This window comes from Antennarius striatus, chromosome 18 (assembly GCF_040054535.1).
Source record: "Antennarius striatus isolate MH-2024 chromosome 18, ASM4005453v1, whole genome shotgun sequence".
In the NCBI taxonomy this organism is placed as follows: Eukaryota; Metazoa; Chordata; class Actinopteri; order Lophiiformes; family Antennariidae; genus Antennarius; species Antennarius striatus.
This window is the reverse complement of record NC_090793.1, coordinates 10,884,804-10,902,003: the sequence shown is the minus strand read 5'-3', so window position 1 is coordinate 10,902,003 and position 17,200 is coordinate 10,884,804. Positions and strand designations below refer to the sequence as shown.

Sequence of the window (17,200 nt, the reverse complement as noted above, 5' to 3'; positions counted from 1 at the left end):
ACAAAAAACGGGAGTAATGAATCTGTCTAACGTCAACAATACAATGTAAAAAAACCCAAAAACTACCATAGTCTTATGTCACATAAGGTACCTGCCTGAAATCTACAGCTGCCGAGCATTTAAGGGCTGCCACTCTGATTGACGGCCAGGTGGTGGATTGAGGGGAAAACTACTTCTTCTATACCTTTTCGCTTTTCCCTTCAGGGGTCCCCACAGCGAATCAGTTGCCTCCATCTAACCCTGTCTTCTGCATCCTCTTCTCTCACACCAACTACCTTCATGTCCTCTTTCACTACATCCATAAACCTCCTCTTTGGTCTTCCTCTAGGCCTCCTACCTGGCAGTTCAAAACTCAGCATTCTTCTACCAATATAATCACTATCTCTCCTCTGGACATGTCCAAACCATCTCAGTCTGGCCTCTCTGACTTTATCTCCAAAACCTCTAACATGTGCTGTCCCTCTGATGTACTCATTCATGATCCTACCTATCCTGGTCACTCCCAAAGAGAACCTCAGCATCGTCATCTCTGCAAACACACCACACAAATCAGGAGCCAGGAATGGAACCAGGATGTGGGAGGAGCCAGAATCAGAGGGTGGCAAGGAGAGAGAGGAGGGAACCAAACAGAAACACACACACCCGCACACACGTGCACATCATGTTTGGTGTTAATACGGTTCTGTGACGTTAAACCGGTCCCTGACGTTAAGCCGGTTCCTGCTGGTCTCCCCAGAGGAAGTGCCCCCGTCTCCAAAAACACCCGACTTTTTTTTTAGAACTGATCAAAAAATATGTCTTAAATGGACTAATATGTCTGTCATCTCCTCTGTGACGAACATTTCTGAGAATTAGCCGCCAATTCCTACTCGTACTAATCAGGGGAAAAAATAGCTTCTCAGGGCTGAATTTTCAAGATTAATATTTGGCATTTGCTCAATCAATCACTTATGCCTTGCTTTGTCATAGCAAGTTGGTATCAACTGGCTGTGAGTTATTCACTCACACAGCCACATCAGAGACCGAATCTTTGAATAACATGAAGCAGTACCATGATTATCTTTGATCAATGGCTGTTTTTCTGTCTACCCAGAGCCGCATCAGGCGGATGTGGAACGACACTGTGAGGAAACAGTCAGAGTCCTCCTTCATCTCAGGAGACATAAACAGCACCTCCACGCTCAACCAGGGTGAGAAACCGTTTCTTCCACAACCACCAGATGAGACACATTCACCACCCTCTTTGTGATAATGCTCTGAATTCATAATAAACACTTCAATGGATGCAGCTTACATATTGCTGTGGCAGTACGTTGAGGAGGCAGATAAGACTGGATTTAATGTTACATTCCCCTCAGTGTTGAGCATGAGAAACTGTTAAATGCAGCACTTTTCTGATTCTCTGTAGTCATGTGAAAAGGAGAAAAGAGGTTGGATGAAATTTTAGCGATGAGGGCCTGAGTTCAAATCCCAACTACCCTGACTGGGAAGGCAGACTGTGCAGCAGCCCTGTAACATTTCCTCTCTGCAGTATGGTTGTCAGGATGAAGGTAGGCCTTGGGGCAGATAAACAAAGTTAGGCTGAGGTCAGACTAGATTTTGGTAGTGATCCCAGAATCTGGAAGCTTAGGTTTCAAACCATGCCAGCGATTTGGCTATAGTTGTGCATTAGTTTAGATTATAGTTTATAATTATTAGTTATTAGTTTATAAACACACACGCTCAGAGTTTTTTCAAGGACCCATCTAAATGACTGAGGATAGTTATTTTATTCTGGAGGATTTACACAAGCATGCCGCTGTTGATAGGGATGCTGTGTCAATCAGGGCAGGACATTTGACGTGTTTTGTCTAGCGTTTCGACTGGATAAGTTTGTTTAGATGAATTTGCGTCATGTAAACACTGGAGTTGATTTGTGTTGGTAGACTTTGGCCAAAATTTCAGTGGTAATTGTGCTTGTCAGTTACATCAACAGACTGTTTGGATGATGTCTTGCCTTGACTGATGTGTCTATGGCTGCATTGTCTGTAATAGAAGGCAGATGGATTGCTAGCCATAAATCTTTTGTGGTGTCAAATGTTGGACAATGAATGCTGGTGTTTGTCCTGACAGATGCCCAGTACACCACCACAAACCAGTACCTCAAGCTCTTTTTCTTCAACTGTTTCGCTCCTCATATTTCTCCTTTTCTCTCTTCTTCTGTTGTTTCAGGGATGACTGGAAACTACCTCCTAACTAATCCTCTCCTTCGTACCCATGACACTAACCCTTATAACAACCTGCTGGCAGAAACTGTGGTGTGCAACACCCCCTCTCCACCGGCCTTTCATTCCCCAGGTGCACAACCTCTAGCCTCCTTTGACCTTACATAGATTTGTGTTTGTTCTAAAGCATAAGATAGGAATTTCTACCGGGGTGAGAGATGCCATGATTAGCACCACTCATGTCTGTTCAGAATGGTGAAAACTACACATATTTTTTTTGTTTTCTGATTACATTCAAACCCAACGCAAAGCTGCGAGTAGATACAAACTCATATTGCCCTATGACACAAATTGCAATGTGATTGGTGGAAAATGAGCCTTATTTGAGTAAAGACCTATAAACGTTAAGATTCTTCAGCTGTCTTGCATTCAGATGCTGCATGACATGTAGCAAAGGAAAGCAAGCTTATACCTATATGCTCTGTATGTGTTGTTGTACAAAACAGTTGCGGGTGACAGACAAGTAGGTATGTGTTACTCATATGTCTGAAATGAGCAAACTGAAATCAGTCAATGACTTCAAATCAAATTGTAAGACAAACATTTGTGATATTATGTGAAACAGCTTCTTTGGCTTTGCCAGGCTCATTATTAGCTTATTGTTAACAAAGATATAAAGCAAAATGAGTCAATAAACAAAAGGTGTGTGTGTGTGTGTGTGTGTGTGTGTGTGTGTGTGTGTGTGTGTGTGTGTGTGTGTGTGTGTGTGTGTGTGTGTGTGTGTGTGTTTGCATCCTGCAAAGCAGTGATGTATTTGTCAGTGTTCGTGAGACACAAAAGTGCTTTAAACAGTCTATCAGAGTGTGGGGAAAGGTAATACAGATAGAAGGTGGTTTAATATCAGTATGGGGAGGGTTAATAAACGTTCAAATTAGTATAAATAATAAGTTTAAGCGGTCTCGATCGCCGATTCCTCAATTGTGTGTGGTTCCTAGAATTTATTCACAGCAAAGAATGAGGGCGCAGTGTGTGTGTGTGTGTGTGTGTGTGTGTGTGTGTGTGTGTGTGTGTGTGTTTACACACATGAATTGTGTGTGTAAAATTAATATGAAAATTTATAATAAACATGAAATATGTCTAGTGGGGTTTTGAGGTACTTTTACTAAGATTACTGGCTGTAGAGCTGCAGTAGCTTCAGATCAGATACTGGGTATGGGTGACATCAACCTTGTCGTCTAACTGTCTCCGTTAAATGTGTTAAATTTATTACATTTAATACAAAACATGAGAAGTGGTTATGTTTGTGACTCTGACATATTCTTCATTCACACCTTCTCTGTGTTTCCAATATTTTTTTATCTAAGAACAAGTCCCTTTCATAAACGCAGAGTGAGATATCAGTGCTTATCTTATCTTCTCTACTCCTTTTTGATTGTTAGCCTCACATGTTGGATCATGTTATTTATGATGTTACTCTGTGTTGTAGAATATTGAATTTCTTTAAAACATGTCAGTATTTATTATGACCTAGTTCCTCACTAGCAGGCCAAAAGAAGCCCAATCAAAGAAAAAAACAGCACATGACGCAATGCGGGAAGAATCATAGCCCTCAGATATTCTCAAGCATTTGATGATAAAAGAGAATATACAAGAGCAGCAGTATGGCAAAAGTGCTCAAGGAGACCATGTACATCAACATATAGTTCTGAACCACTGCAGTCAACACTCTTTTGTTTTGTGCTACAAGCTCACAGCACAATACAAGCCCTGCACATTCACAAATAATGAAGCGAGGTTGGGACCGAATAATGTCTGCACGGAAAATCAAAGATATTTTATTTTTTATGCAGGAGCTCAGCAGCAGCAGAGCCGCTCAGATGCAAAAGTCAGTGTATATGTAGACAGCTTGTGCTTTATTGGCCTAAAACATTTACAAGATTAATTGTAGGATAAATGGATGCCGAGACTGGAGCATCAGAATAAATACATGAGTGATATTTTATGAGCAGATACTTTTGAACGTCATCATAACACACATAGCACATCTCTTTTATCTGTAAGGTGCTTCTTTTCTCTCCTGAAGACAAAGTCATGTGATTTCAGAACATATGGAAACTGGTTTGAGAACATCAGACGACAGCATAACACACGAATGTTAGAACCTAGTGAAGATTGCCAACCAAGTATGAAATATGTGCAGGGAGACCTGTTGAGTTTAACATAAGCTTACTTCACATTTTTTCCACATTAGATTTAGCTCCTGGAGAAGGATGATCATGTCTTCTATTATGCGCATATTAATACTGAGTAATACCTTGCAGATGTTCATCCGATGCAGGATAAGTTCTTGGATGAGTGTCTACTGGAACACTTCCCAGAGTGCAGCTGTCACCGTGTTCAGTTGAATTCTGTTTATATTATTCCCTTCAATATTGTTAGACAATACCTGTCTGAAACAAGGCAGTCAGAGACTGCAGCATCCCTGAATTCAAAATTTTACCCTGACCCACTTTCATAGGTCATGGTCATTTAATAATGGACCCATGATCCAAAATGTAACTTGTGCATTCTGTTTGTCATGAGGTTTCAGAGATGTGTACCTAAAAAGGTATAAAAGTGAAAATGTCACCTTGACCTAGTTTTTCAAGGTCAAGGTTGTGATCTAATTTTCATCCCTTTGCCTCCCTGAATATAACGCCTATTGTTTCGTCTTTCTATCTTATCCAGTTCCATGTGGAAAAATGTCTCAGGATAGAAAATATCTCGGACCATTTATCAAAGCTAGTGCTTTGATCTATGGTCTTAATCACATTGGCCTTCTCTCTCGTCTTTCTATCTCAAATTTTAATTTTGGAGTGTACCAAAATTAAAATTTGACCTTGATCTAGTTTTCTCAAGGTCAAGGTCATCTCATTTTCATCCCCTTTGCCGCCCAATTAATGTGCTTTTTGTTTCATCTTTCTATCTGCAACGGTTGTGAAGATATTTGGTGGATGGACAGACCAACGGACGGACAGACAAACACACAAACACTGATAATTACAATACATCACCGCTTCACGGGATGTAAAAAAAAATCTGGGCATAAACAAATGCAGACTTGAAAGTCACGTCTAGTCAGAGTGTTTAATAATCTTTCCTTCCTGCTTTTCTGCCCTTTTCTATTTGTACCCCCCTAACCCTTTTTTACATCCTGCTTCAAAGCGGCGATGTATTGTAATTGTCTGTGTTTGTGTGTTTGTCAGTCTGTCCATCCGTTAGTCCACCAAATATCTTCGCATCACAGATAGAAAGATGAAACAAAAAGCACATTACTCTGGCGACAAAGGGGATGAAAAGGAAATGATGACCTTGACCCTGAGAAAACTAAGTCAAGGTCAAATTTCAACTTTTGTACACTCAGGAACCAGATAAGATAGAAAGACGAGGGAGAAGGCCAGTGTGAAAGTAGGTCATAGCATTAGCTTTGATCTTTGACCAATGCAAGAAGCTCAGGGTAAGATTTTCAACTCAGGGTTGTCGTGGGATGTTGCAGTCTGTGACTGCCTTGGTTCTACTTAAGAAATGCCCTTGATTTTGTTCAAAGTTTTTTTTCCTTGGATGCTATCATCTGTTTTCTGACACATTCATTTGAAATATATATTACAGTCTCTACCTTTTCTGTGTGTAACACCCCGATGACTCCACAAAATATCATTCTTTCACTTATTGATTCAGGATGTACCCGGCAAGGAAAATCCTCAATATCAAATCCAATGAGGGTCCTTGGCTTTCACTCCACTTAAGCTCAGTCGTAGGCCGGTGTCAAATCAGAATAATGTGTGTGTGTGTGTGTGTGTGTGTGTGTGTGTGTGTGTGTGTGTGTGTGTGTGTGTGTGTGTGTGTGTGTGTGTGTGTGTGTGTGTGTGTGTGTGTCTTACGTTCAAAAGAAACAGGGATTTGTACTGCTGAATGGAAAACAAAAAGTGTCATTGAGAAAGGAATAATGTCATTAGGAATTATACTTACTATTTATACACTTACTATTTACACAAAAGAAACTTGCTTGCTGCTGATCCCTTTCACCTGCTGAGCCCCGGATTCAGTTGTCCTTGGATTGTCCTTTATCTGAACACATTATCAATGTCACCAACAGCACTTTAAGCAAAGCATCATGTGGGTTGAATAATAGTAGATTGCAAGGACATGATCCATGTCGGATTTACTGAATCCAGGCTGATGTGGCAAGCTTCCACTTTTGTCTTATTTCAGTGATTTGTTGTTTCTGCTGCAATTGAAAAAAAGCATCTGTTTTACTTTTTTTTGCACATCAGCTGTTCTTAGGCCAGATAGCCTGAGCAGACACACTTGATGTGAGTGGTGGCGAAGTGAGTCATTGCACCGTGCCTGCCTGTCGTAGTGTGTGGGGGTTGTGGCTGTGCTTGTAGGACCCCAGTGCAGAGGTGGCTGGCCATCTGTGTTCCACATTAATCTTCTGTCTTTTGCTTTTTTTAACAGGGGGAATGTTTTATTCATTGTTAATGTCACAACATTTTCTCATCAACTTGCATATTTTTATTTATATAATCCTCATCCTGTCCTGTTGCTTCTTATACGTTTCTGTGTTGTACCTGATCATTGGCTACTGTGTTCCCATCTAATGTTTTTTTAAAAAGTTTTAAGTCATTTTTGTTCTCATTTCTCCAATATTGTTCAGGATGTTCTCTTAGATCGGCTATAATGATATTCAGACATTATAAGGATTGACAAGTTGGAGCTAATTTGCTTCGCCTTTGAATTGCAAAACTTTTTCATTTGCATAAAATTTAAATTAACCCAAGATCAAAGATCACAAGAATGGAGTGTCCTGAGCAGTATCGAGTTGTATGTGGATGGTGTACTGAAGACTGTTTTTGTGTCTGAAGGCAAAAAATTATACTTAACAGGTTTTATTTGCATTTCATTGCAGGACAGCACTCTCTGAGCAACAGCAGGGACATAAGTGCCATGGACACCCTCCCCCTCAATGGCAATTTCAACAACAGCTACTCCCTGCGAGACGATAACTATGAGGCCGTGGGCATTAGCGCCCCTGGTGAGTTAGGAGGTCTTAACTTTGATGATGCTGCCTTTGAGAAGATGATCATATCTGAGATTGTCCACAACAACCTGAGGCCCCGGGGGGCAGCCAAGGGTCACGAGACTCAAAGGGAGCGTGACAGAGCTTTAGCCCCTCAGACCAGGGTGACAATGGACCGAGATGGAGGTGGGAGCGGCAGCGAGGATGACGCCATCGTTGCAGACCACACCAAGGCCTCATCCCCTCAGAAGGGAAATGGAAAAGCAGACAACCCCACCCTGGAACTTCTCCTTCACCCCCACCATAAGGAGGTGCTGGATGCCCCCCTCCTGCCCCAGAGGACTCACTCCCTGCTGTACAGTGCCCAGAAGACCCCCAGACACCTGGAGGGTGACCATGGCTCTGAGACTGTTACAACAGTGGAAGACATTTGCTTGCAGTCACCGTCCAATAATAGGGACTCCCTTTACACCAGCATGCCAAATTTGAGAGACTCACCCTCGCCTTCAACCTCGCCTTATCCCCCCGAAGAGGAGGATGATGAACTCTCCCCACCCCTTCGAAGTGATGGCGAGGAAATGTATGGTAAAAGCATGCCTGAGCTTGGCAGTGCACCACAGCCCATGTCCTACTACCATATAAACCTTGGCCCCAGTGATGAGTGCATCCCACCTGACAACAAAGACTGTGCACAGGAGGAAGGGGCGCCCACTGATGGACAAATGCAGCTCATTACCAGCCTATGAGCAGGCTGTCTTAATTTGCACAGGTTTTAGTAGATGGGACCTTTTGATGGATGTCAGAAGAGCCAGCAAGTCCAGCTCGGCACTCTGCACGCCCTTCCTGTTAAGACAGAGAGTGAAATGTTGGACTTTTGTACACATATCTCAAAGGACACCATCCAAAAACAGACAAATATGGACTATGAAGGCTCTGTTGTTGGACTAAAGAGGTGCAGAGAATAACACATGCCTCTGTGGTGGAGATAAGTCTGGCATTTCTCTTGTTCTGTGCTGTCAAAGAATAAGGGATGAAAAAGATACTCCAAGCAAAGAACTATGAAACTGCTCTCACATTCCTGGAAGACTTTGCAGACCAGGTTCTTTTTAGTCAAGAAGTACGGAACTAGAACTAGTGTGGCTCCACAACACAGTCAGGACTGTAAATGTAAGAAACCACTAATTCAGACTCAGGCCTTATATTTTCTCTATTGCACATTTAACTGTTGTCAAATGTAACAGCTAAAGAAAATATATTTTGCTGTACCACTAGTGTAAAAAGTAAAAAAAGAAAGAAAAAAATGAAATGGCAAACATTCAGTAGATATGCCCTTTCAATGTTAATAAGATTCCTAAGACAAGGTTAATCAAAATGTGCTTCTTCCTCTCACACTTGACTTGGTGTTTATTTGAATACAAAAAAAAAAGGTTTTGAAAGCTATCAATCCATATGAAACCATGCCCACATCTCTGCTTGTGAAGTGCTTTTGCTTTCATAAAATTATCAGTTTGCCAGTAGTATATTTGGAGAGAATTGGAACTTGTGTAATTTATTTTATTTGAAAAAAACAAACAAAAAAAAACATTGTTAGGTTTATCAACTTACGTTGGTGTCAATGTGAGTGCAGTTGTTTCATCCCTTGACACTAATTAATTTATTAACTGAGCAATTCAGGAAAAAAAAGAGAAAAAAACATGGTTTGAAAGTGTGAAAAGTTGTTGCAGCACTGATTAGATTCATTTTATTCCTTTTGTAAGAGCCCATTATCAACTGATATTTAATTCAACTCATGTTTGATATCAAATAAATGTGAATTTTTTTCTTGTATTGATATGCCACATTTATTTATTTGATCAACAATCGAAACACAGTGATGACACCATTTTTGTTTTTTTGTTGTTGTTTTTCTCAAAAAAGATGTCACAGATGAATACTGTAATACTACATACTCAAAAATAACTTCTTTAACAGATGAGCATGAAGTTTTCATATAATTTCTGAAGGTATCTGCAGTCAGATGACTGCTACTGGTACACTAGCATTTTCATTAGTATAGTGATGTGTTTGGTACTTACTCAAAATACAATCTTCATGTTCATTGTAGTGCCTCAGTGTGATGTTTCCTAGTTTCTCAATTTTATGAAACACTGTTTCAGACAAACACTCGAACAATCAACATACCGTTTCATAATGAGCAACACTGCACTTCAACAATCACTCACACAGAACAATTTCCAAAATTAATTACTTCATCTCTCATAAAGTCCCTTTTTTGTTGCTTCTGCCAAAGCAGTCAGGTGTCAGGGGGACACTGTTAGCATGAAGGAAGACACAGAAAATTGTTTTTCTTGTGTAATTTCTCACTGATATTTACGGTGTATACAGTAACTTAATACATTCAGATATTCTGAGTAGCTAACTAATGTAGTCATTAACATATGTAAGGTTTCAACAGTCTGTATTGGAAATATAAAGTAGGGAATAGAGAATAAGAAGGGGAAAAAGGCTTAGTTGAATAAATACATGATTAAAAGAAGAGTGTTAGAATAACAAATCCTTTCCAATATCCTTTTGGCTTTTGGGATATTCTTGTTGCCAATATTTGGTCTTGCATTCAGTAATTCATTTATTTCTCATAGCATTGCATCTGAAAAAAAAAGATCAACCTTAGAGTGTTATTGGTGGATATGAGAAAAATAATTTCCATTGTAACATTTTATTGAAAATTTTCTGTCATTTAAAAAATCAAATTACCAAAAAAGTCGGTTACCCGATAAAGTTTTAAGAAGTTTAAACATTGCTTACTCAACTGAGAAAAAGGGTTAGGGATTAGTTTTTGGATAGCAAGGGAAGTATTTGGCAAAAACCAGAAGGATTTGTTCATGAATGTTTTGTTCTTGTTATGGGATTCAATCAAATGATAGAATATTGCCACTGTCACTGCAGGAACACAGTTAGTTTAACAAGAGGCACCATAATTATTTATGCTCAGTGTCTAAATCATTCCATGCACTGCATTATAACACATTATATGAAAAGGCGATTTGTCATATACAGTAGTTGGCAGATTTAGTGTCTTTCTTCTACAGCTCCCTAGGAGCACTGACTGACCACACACACACTCAGCAAACGTACAGCACATGCAGTCATTGTAGGATATGAGTGGTGCACTTTATTAGTTGGAGTTAGATGCCAGTTTGCTGTCAAGAGACAGACACGAAGGCCAAAGAAAAGCTCTGAGTCCACAATAGCTTTCTGCCTTGTTTGAACATCAGCCTCTTGGTTTATACGGAGTCTTCCAAAAGACAGGAAAGACATCAGTTCCATCTGTAACTTATAGGGAAATCTGGCTTCAGTTCAGTTATAGATTACATTTTTTTAAAGAAATCAATGACCTCATGTTTTACGAGGAATGACCCAGCATTGCCTGTGAAAGCTTCTAAATTATATGCATTATAGGAGCAGCAGGACATGAGGCCACACTGAGGAAGGCAAGTTTCACCAAGATCCCTTCACCAAGTATAAGGTTCTATTTTTTTGTATGTTGCATATATATTGATTCATTATCACTGAGTCACCTGTGCTGAGTATTGACTCTCTCACCCTATTGTCCCAAAGAACATATGATTTTGAAATGAACTATATAGAGATTATCCCATCATTTGGTTGGTGTGCAGAAATACATGTCTCAAAGATCATAATATCCCAGCCTCTGTTTGTCCTGCTGTGAGGATCTGGTCATTCATACTCTAGACACAAAACATTACTGCTGTGATTATCTGGTCACATTATAATACTAATGTACAAGTTTGTGTAGTGTTTATGTTCCAAATGAAAAAGTTGTCAAAGACTGTTGAAGATGAAGGTGTTTCATTTATGGACTCATCTTTTATCTGCATGCAGTCAAAGCCCAGCCTCCGTTGGGCAGTGCTAAATAAAGGTATAATAAGGCTTAATCTGAAAAGACATTTTAGTGTTTTTTCAATTGATTCCGTTTGATGTTCCAGGTTCTGGTGATTTGGAAATTATTTCATGTCCATCATCAAAAAGACATCAAACAAGATGCAGAATTCAAAATCTGATCAGAGGGTCTGCACAAAATATACTAGTGTGTTTTCTGACTGCATGTAGCCTATAGATACACGCGTACTGTATATGTGTGTAAACTTTTGTAGAAAATGCACTAGAGAGTTGCTAAAATACAAGAAAACAGACTGAATCCGAGGAGAAAATAGCTTATCAAGAAACTTTTGAATAAGTTGGTTCACTCTGGTTACATAGAAGACTAGCAAATAACTTTTGTAATGGGACAATTATCTCATGTTTACAGATCTGAAATTTTAAATAATTTAGAGTCATACAAAACAATTTCCAGCATGTAATGAATATTAAATTTCAGAATCAGTTTTCTGACCCACCCCAACAAAAAATTTGTTTCAAAATCATCGCTGGTCCTCAGGGCATCTGTAAATGTACAGCTTTGATTCCTCTACATTTTTCTACAGAAAGAAGATAACAAACATGAATGATTCCTGCTCTGCTTCAACAGGATTTATTTATTTATTTATTTATCTATCTCTGTCTATCTGTCCGTCCGTCCATCTATCCGTCTGTCCATCTTTCTGTCTGTCTGTCTTTTCAACCCTATGGATTTTGCAGTGTTTTTTGGAGGGAGGCTTTATGCTTTTGGAATATCAAGACATCTAGCTCCCTCCAATGTCACTGTTAAAATAGAAATATGAGCTTTCTCCACAACTTTCACAAAGAAGCTTATAATGAGAGATTAAGACTTAAGGCTAAAATATGCTCAAGCAACAGACTCCGACAGGCTCAATATTAGGTCGTGTGTGTGTGTGTGTAAGTGTGTGTGAGGAAATGAATGAGAGTGTTTTGGAGTAAAAGTCAAAGAGAAGTGAGAAAAGAGAGAGCAAGAAAGAAAGGGGGTGATATGTGAGACAGACAGAGAGCAGTAGCGGCGGTCCAAGACGTCAGAAACAATCCCGTGTTGGAGGCCTGTACTTATAAAACTGTCACACTTCGTAGGAAACACCCGCAGTGACCCCACAATTTGGCTAAGGTAGCCTGTCACACCCATTACACAGTAAACACGCAATAACAGTCCATGTTTTTGTTGGGCTGTCTCTGTTAAGATAATAGTAATACATTCCCTCATGACACAAACATAACATATTAATTCTGATTGCAAAAAGCTAAATTTTTCCCCCCACATTTAAGAAACTGGTCCCACAGATTTTTGTCATTGAGACCAAATTTAATGATTGCAGAACTGTGAGGAAAGCAAAATTAATTTTTGAATAAATTCCAGTCCTAATCGAGCATTAAATATAATTTTTACTTTATGTTGACTTTTGATATTTAAAGCATGTTGATGTTTGAGAGAGATAGAGTTTAGAAAATTATTTGATGAATAATAAGAATTTTATTCAGTGATGTTTCAGAGTGATTATTACTTGCGATGCTCAAAGATCTTTTTTCCCATCTTTCCCCCATTTATATGAACTTCCAAGAAATATACAAACACACCTGCACCTATTTTGCATTTTGTGTTTCATTAAAACTAATTTACTGTTTGGAAAGTTCTACATCAGATATAAAGCACAAAAAATCCGCATGCTACTCTGAGTGACAGTGTCATTATTCCTACTTTATTATACTGACAATGACTTGCTGAGAACATTTACAACATTAAACGGCAGGGTGTGTTTGATTAATGCTTTATGGGGCTTTTTATTCACAACTAACTCACTTAAAGTTGTAGTAGCTCACACTTGTCTCATTTAGAAAGACACTGCTACAGTAGCATGTGGAGATGGTTACAAAGCTATGATAATCAATGTCTTGCATGAAGACACACTCAATAGCTGTCCAGTGCATGTTTTTTTATGCCACTGGTTTAAAAATCATAGTGACATAATCAAAAAATGAGAATGTAAAATGTGTGCTGCCACATGTGGTGATATCTGTTATTGTTGTCCTGAATGACATTTACTATGGCTTACACTAGCAAAAGTTATTATTTCATCATAATATTTGGTTTAGGAGTAAATACAGACATGCTTGCTCCAAATCACCCACAAATATATGAGAACAAAAGAGAAACCAAGATTAAAATGTTTTATTGTAACCTTTGTTTTTAAAACAGTTTGCTATGAAAGGAAACATCTGTTTCAAATAAGTTTCTATTAAATTGTGTCTTCTTCTGACACATAGCTTCAAAGAAAAAGCTTCAATTTGATTCTCTATTTGATTCTCTTGAAAGATTCTTTCATAGAGGTGGAGATCAAATTTCAGAGAGAAGTTCATCCACTGTTTCAATTTCCTTCAATCAGCTGCCCTGAAGCAATGACTCTTTTCCACAGGGGTCCAACCGGGAACTTCATGTGCAAAGACCCCAGAGGTGTGAGCCAATGGGAAGACAGCAGCTTCGCTGACGCTGAGATGTGACGTTTCTGATACAAATATTTGCCCATTGAGTGCTGTTTATTGTCTTTCATGTGGCTCTGTAATTATCTGGTAACATTTCCAGGATATACCTTACTCCCCGTCATCTGTTATTACTGCTCATATACTATATCTGAACCATAGTTTTGATATTGTTTTCCATATAGCAAGCATGCTATTCTAAAGTTAGTAGTTTTCCTGGAGTGAAAAGATTTTGAAAAAGTGAGGCAGAATAAATAACTATTTGGACAAAAGTCTTCTATTTTGCAGCAGAATGTCAAGCTGAGCTATTAAATCTTGATGCAAAGTCATACTGAGTTCCACCTCTGGGTTCCATTTTATATGAGAAATCAGACTGTTCACTGCTGTCTTTTCTTTATCTAGCTAGTGATTAGGACTGTCATATAAAAACAATTTGAGGGTTCTTTTGCCTAAAATGCTGCTCGGAGTGTCAAAGCTGTGTTTTCAGATTCCCTGTGAAAGAAATATGAGAAGCATACGGCATTTTTCCATATTTTTCCATGGGTTTACAGTCATAAACAATGAAGATGAACATACAATATGTGGCCTTGAGGGTGACCCTTTCTTTCTACATGGAGTAATCTAAACTTCTGGTTAGAATTTATTAGCAAATGCTAGAATACAGAAACATACTGAAAAGTACTTCATGTTAGGTATTTAGAAATATTAGCAACCAAATCTGTTAGCTGCTTTCTGTGCATATTCACAACTACTGGCATGTAACACCTTGTTAATAAGACTGAAATTTAGATGTACTGTATGTTTAGCATTTAAGCCTTTCGACAAATTTCCGCATTCCCCTTTGACAGCACTGATCAGCGGTTGCTGGTATGTTAACACTATCAGCTGTTTTGGACCTTGAGCACACTAGAAAGTACAGTAGTAGCAGATTTTAGTAGCCAACACTTGTTACTGTTCTCTTGGTCCTATTAAATCTATTTGAAACTGTCGGCTGAATATTGTGTTAAGTGTGCACTTTCAGATCTCGGCATACTTAAATTTGTCATTTTTCTTTAATCTGATATCCAGAAAGGGTGGCACGGTGGCATCTCGCCATAGCAAGAAGGTTCACGTTCTTTCTGTGCAGAGATGATATGTTCTCCCGTGTCTGCGTGGATTCTCTCACGTTTCTACGCCTTTTTCTCACCTCAAAAAAACATGCAATATAGGGCATTTAGCAATCTAAATTGACGTAGATGTGAGTCTGTGTATGGGTGAGTGTTTTTTTTATTTTCCTTCACGTGATTCTGTGATGCACTTGCGACACATCTGGAGTGTGCCCTGCCTCTCGCCCAGAGTCAGCTGGGATAGACTCCAGCAACTCCTGTGACTCGTAAAGCAGAAAATTGACTGTTGATAAGACAATTACTTACTTTCATTCTTACCCGACCCAATATATCTCATGTTTATATATCTCAATCACTGACTGTAAATAAACAAACCTTTGGGTAGGTCATTGAGTAGCGTAGGTCATATGATTTTGTTACCCTTGATAATTATAGGCATTTTGACATATTTATGTCACCACTTAGTTCCAAGCACCACAACATTATAGCAGGTAGTCGTAGTGCAGTCCTATTATCCAAACAGGTCTGTTTCCTTCAATATTTAATGTTTTTTAGTTAAATGTGCAATATTAATTATGAAATTCACAATTTTTCACTGTAGATAAAACTTTCAATCATGATGGTGGAAGTTTAACAAAAAACTGTAGTACATTCTATTCATCCATCCATTTATTATCCATTTAGCCGCTTATCCACTTTGCTGGTTATGGGTCTGCTGGAACCTATAAAAGCTGACAATGGGTGAAAGGCAGAGTGCACCCTGAATAAGATACCAGCTCATCGTTGGACCACACGAAAGACAAATTAAAACGAACACACATGCACACACCCACATCTATGGACTATTTTTCGTGTGACCAGTTCACATAAGCTGCACGTTTTTCGAGGAGGGAAGAAGATGCAAAAAAAGGAGAAAAAATAAAAGGAGGAACCCAGAGAGAATCCACGTTGAAACGGGGAGAATATTCAAACTTGCTGTGAAGCCACATTGCTACCCACTGATCATTGCACCACTGTTTGGTTTGATTGAGAGAATTTATATGTAGAAAACACCACAAACTATAGTATATTGTCATTAAAAGTAGAATTTTTGTGTACTTTCTGGATGACTTGACTGGTTAAATCTATAGCTGGCCTTGACCATCCCTTCATTTCAAGCAGTATTCTTTAACCTTATTTTTTTATTTTCCCCTGTGACTTTTCATGGCGGAATGATCATTTAATGTACTGTTAAAGGGCTACAGCTGGGAAAGTGAACAGGAACATTTTAACAACCTTACAAAGCCCCTTAAGTCTTAACCCGAGCTCAAAGCTGTCTTTGACCACCTCACAAAAAAAGAGGAAGCAGTCCCTCCAACCACAGGCTTCAAATGCTGTGTGTCAATCTTCCATGTCCGACAGATGTGATGGTCAATTCACATCCATTCCATTCTATTTTCTGACAGAGCTTATCAATTATTTATTTTAAAAGAATTCCCAGATCATGGTTGAATTGTAAAAAAAACCAAACCTACTATACTTTTGGATATGCAATGTGCACAATTTAGCAGAGACCCTGAATGCATGCACGAGAAATAAGGGTTCGTCCTATGTAAACGTTGGGAAAAGCGTGGTCTGTTGTGGACTTACAGAGCACATGTTTCCTAGAGGAAGAGCAAATCATGAAGTTTTTTTTTTTTTTAAATAATTTCTTCAGGATATGCATACATGTGCAATCTGGAACTTATACCATAGAAAGTGCATGCGTCTGGAAAGTTGTACTACTTGTCCTTTGCTGTGATATTACATTTAATCTTCCTTGAGGACGTTATTTCATAAATTTGAGGACAAAGAAAACATTTTTTATGTAATGTGAGTGAAGTAAACATGTATGCACTTGCAGAACGCTTCATAGGAAAAACTCCAAGTGTGTTCGACTCATCAAAGCAGACTGGCTAAACGGCACAAGAAGGGGTGCTAAAGTTCAGATTACATCCCTCCTGCCCTGAGGCTCATTGTGTGTTATGTGTTCAGCATTAATTGCTACCTTTGGGAACATTTTTCCTTGACATGATTACTTGTCAGAAGGAACCATGACTCTATATTGCAGAGTAGCATGTTTTGTAACAAATAATTCAGGTTTTTAACAAGAGAGAGCTGATTCTTAATACTATAAAAAGCAAGTGTCCCTCTGTGGCTTGTGTGTCTGCAGTAATTGCTACTCAAACATCAAACTACCCCCCCACCCACCCACCAACCCAGTATGCTGTTTCATGGTTTTCTGCATTTTAGAACAGTAATTCAATATATCAATTGACTGTTAGTTATTTTAGTATTTTTGCACAAATTCCAGAACTCTCCAATTACTGCTTCTAATCTCTTGCTTTTTTAAAATTCATTTTCAAACA

At 38.8% G+C, this 17,200-nt stretch overlaps 1 protein-coding gene across 7 annotated transcripts in view; it reads left to right on the top strand.

Moving 5' to 3' along the window:
- LOC137611940 (adhesion G protein-coupled receptor L2-like) overlaps window positions 1-9,090 on the top strand; it is a 101,837-nt gene extending 92,747 nt beyond the window's left edge. For 3 of the 7 annotated variants that reach the window (XM_068340130.1, XM_068340131.1, XM_068340129.1), the window contains 3 exons: window positions 1,094-1,190; window positions 2,212-2,337; window positions 7,153-9,090. In XM_068340130.1, coding sequence (XP_068196231.1) covers window positions 1,094-1,190; window positions 2,212-2,337; window positions 7,153-8,009 — 1,080 coding nt within the window. In that variant the 3' untranslated portion in view covers window positions 8,010-9,090. Of the gene's footprint in view, window positions 1-1,093; window positions 1,191-2,211; window positions 2,338-6,517; window positions 6,572-7,152 lie in introns of all 7 variants that reach the window. The other 4 variants (XM_068340133.1, XM_068340132.1, XM_068340134.1 and 1 more) reach the window with 3 other exon arrangements.
- The last annotated feature ends 8,110 nt before the right edge of the window (window positions 9,091-17,200 follow it).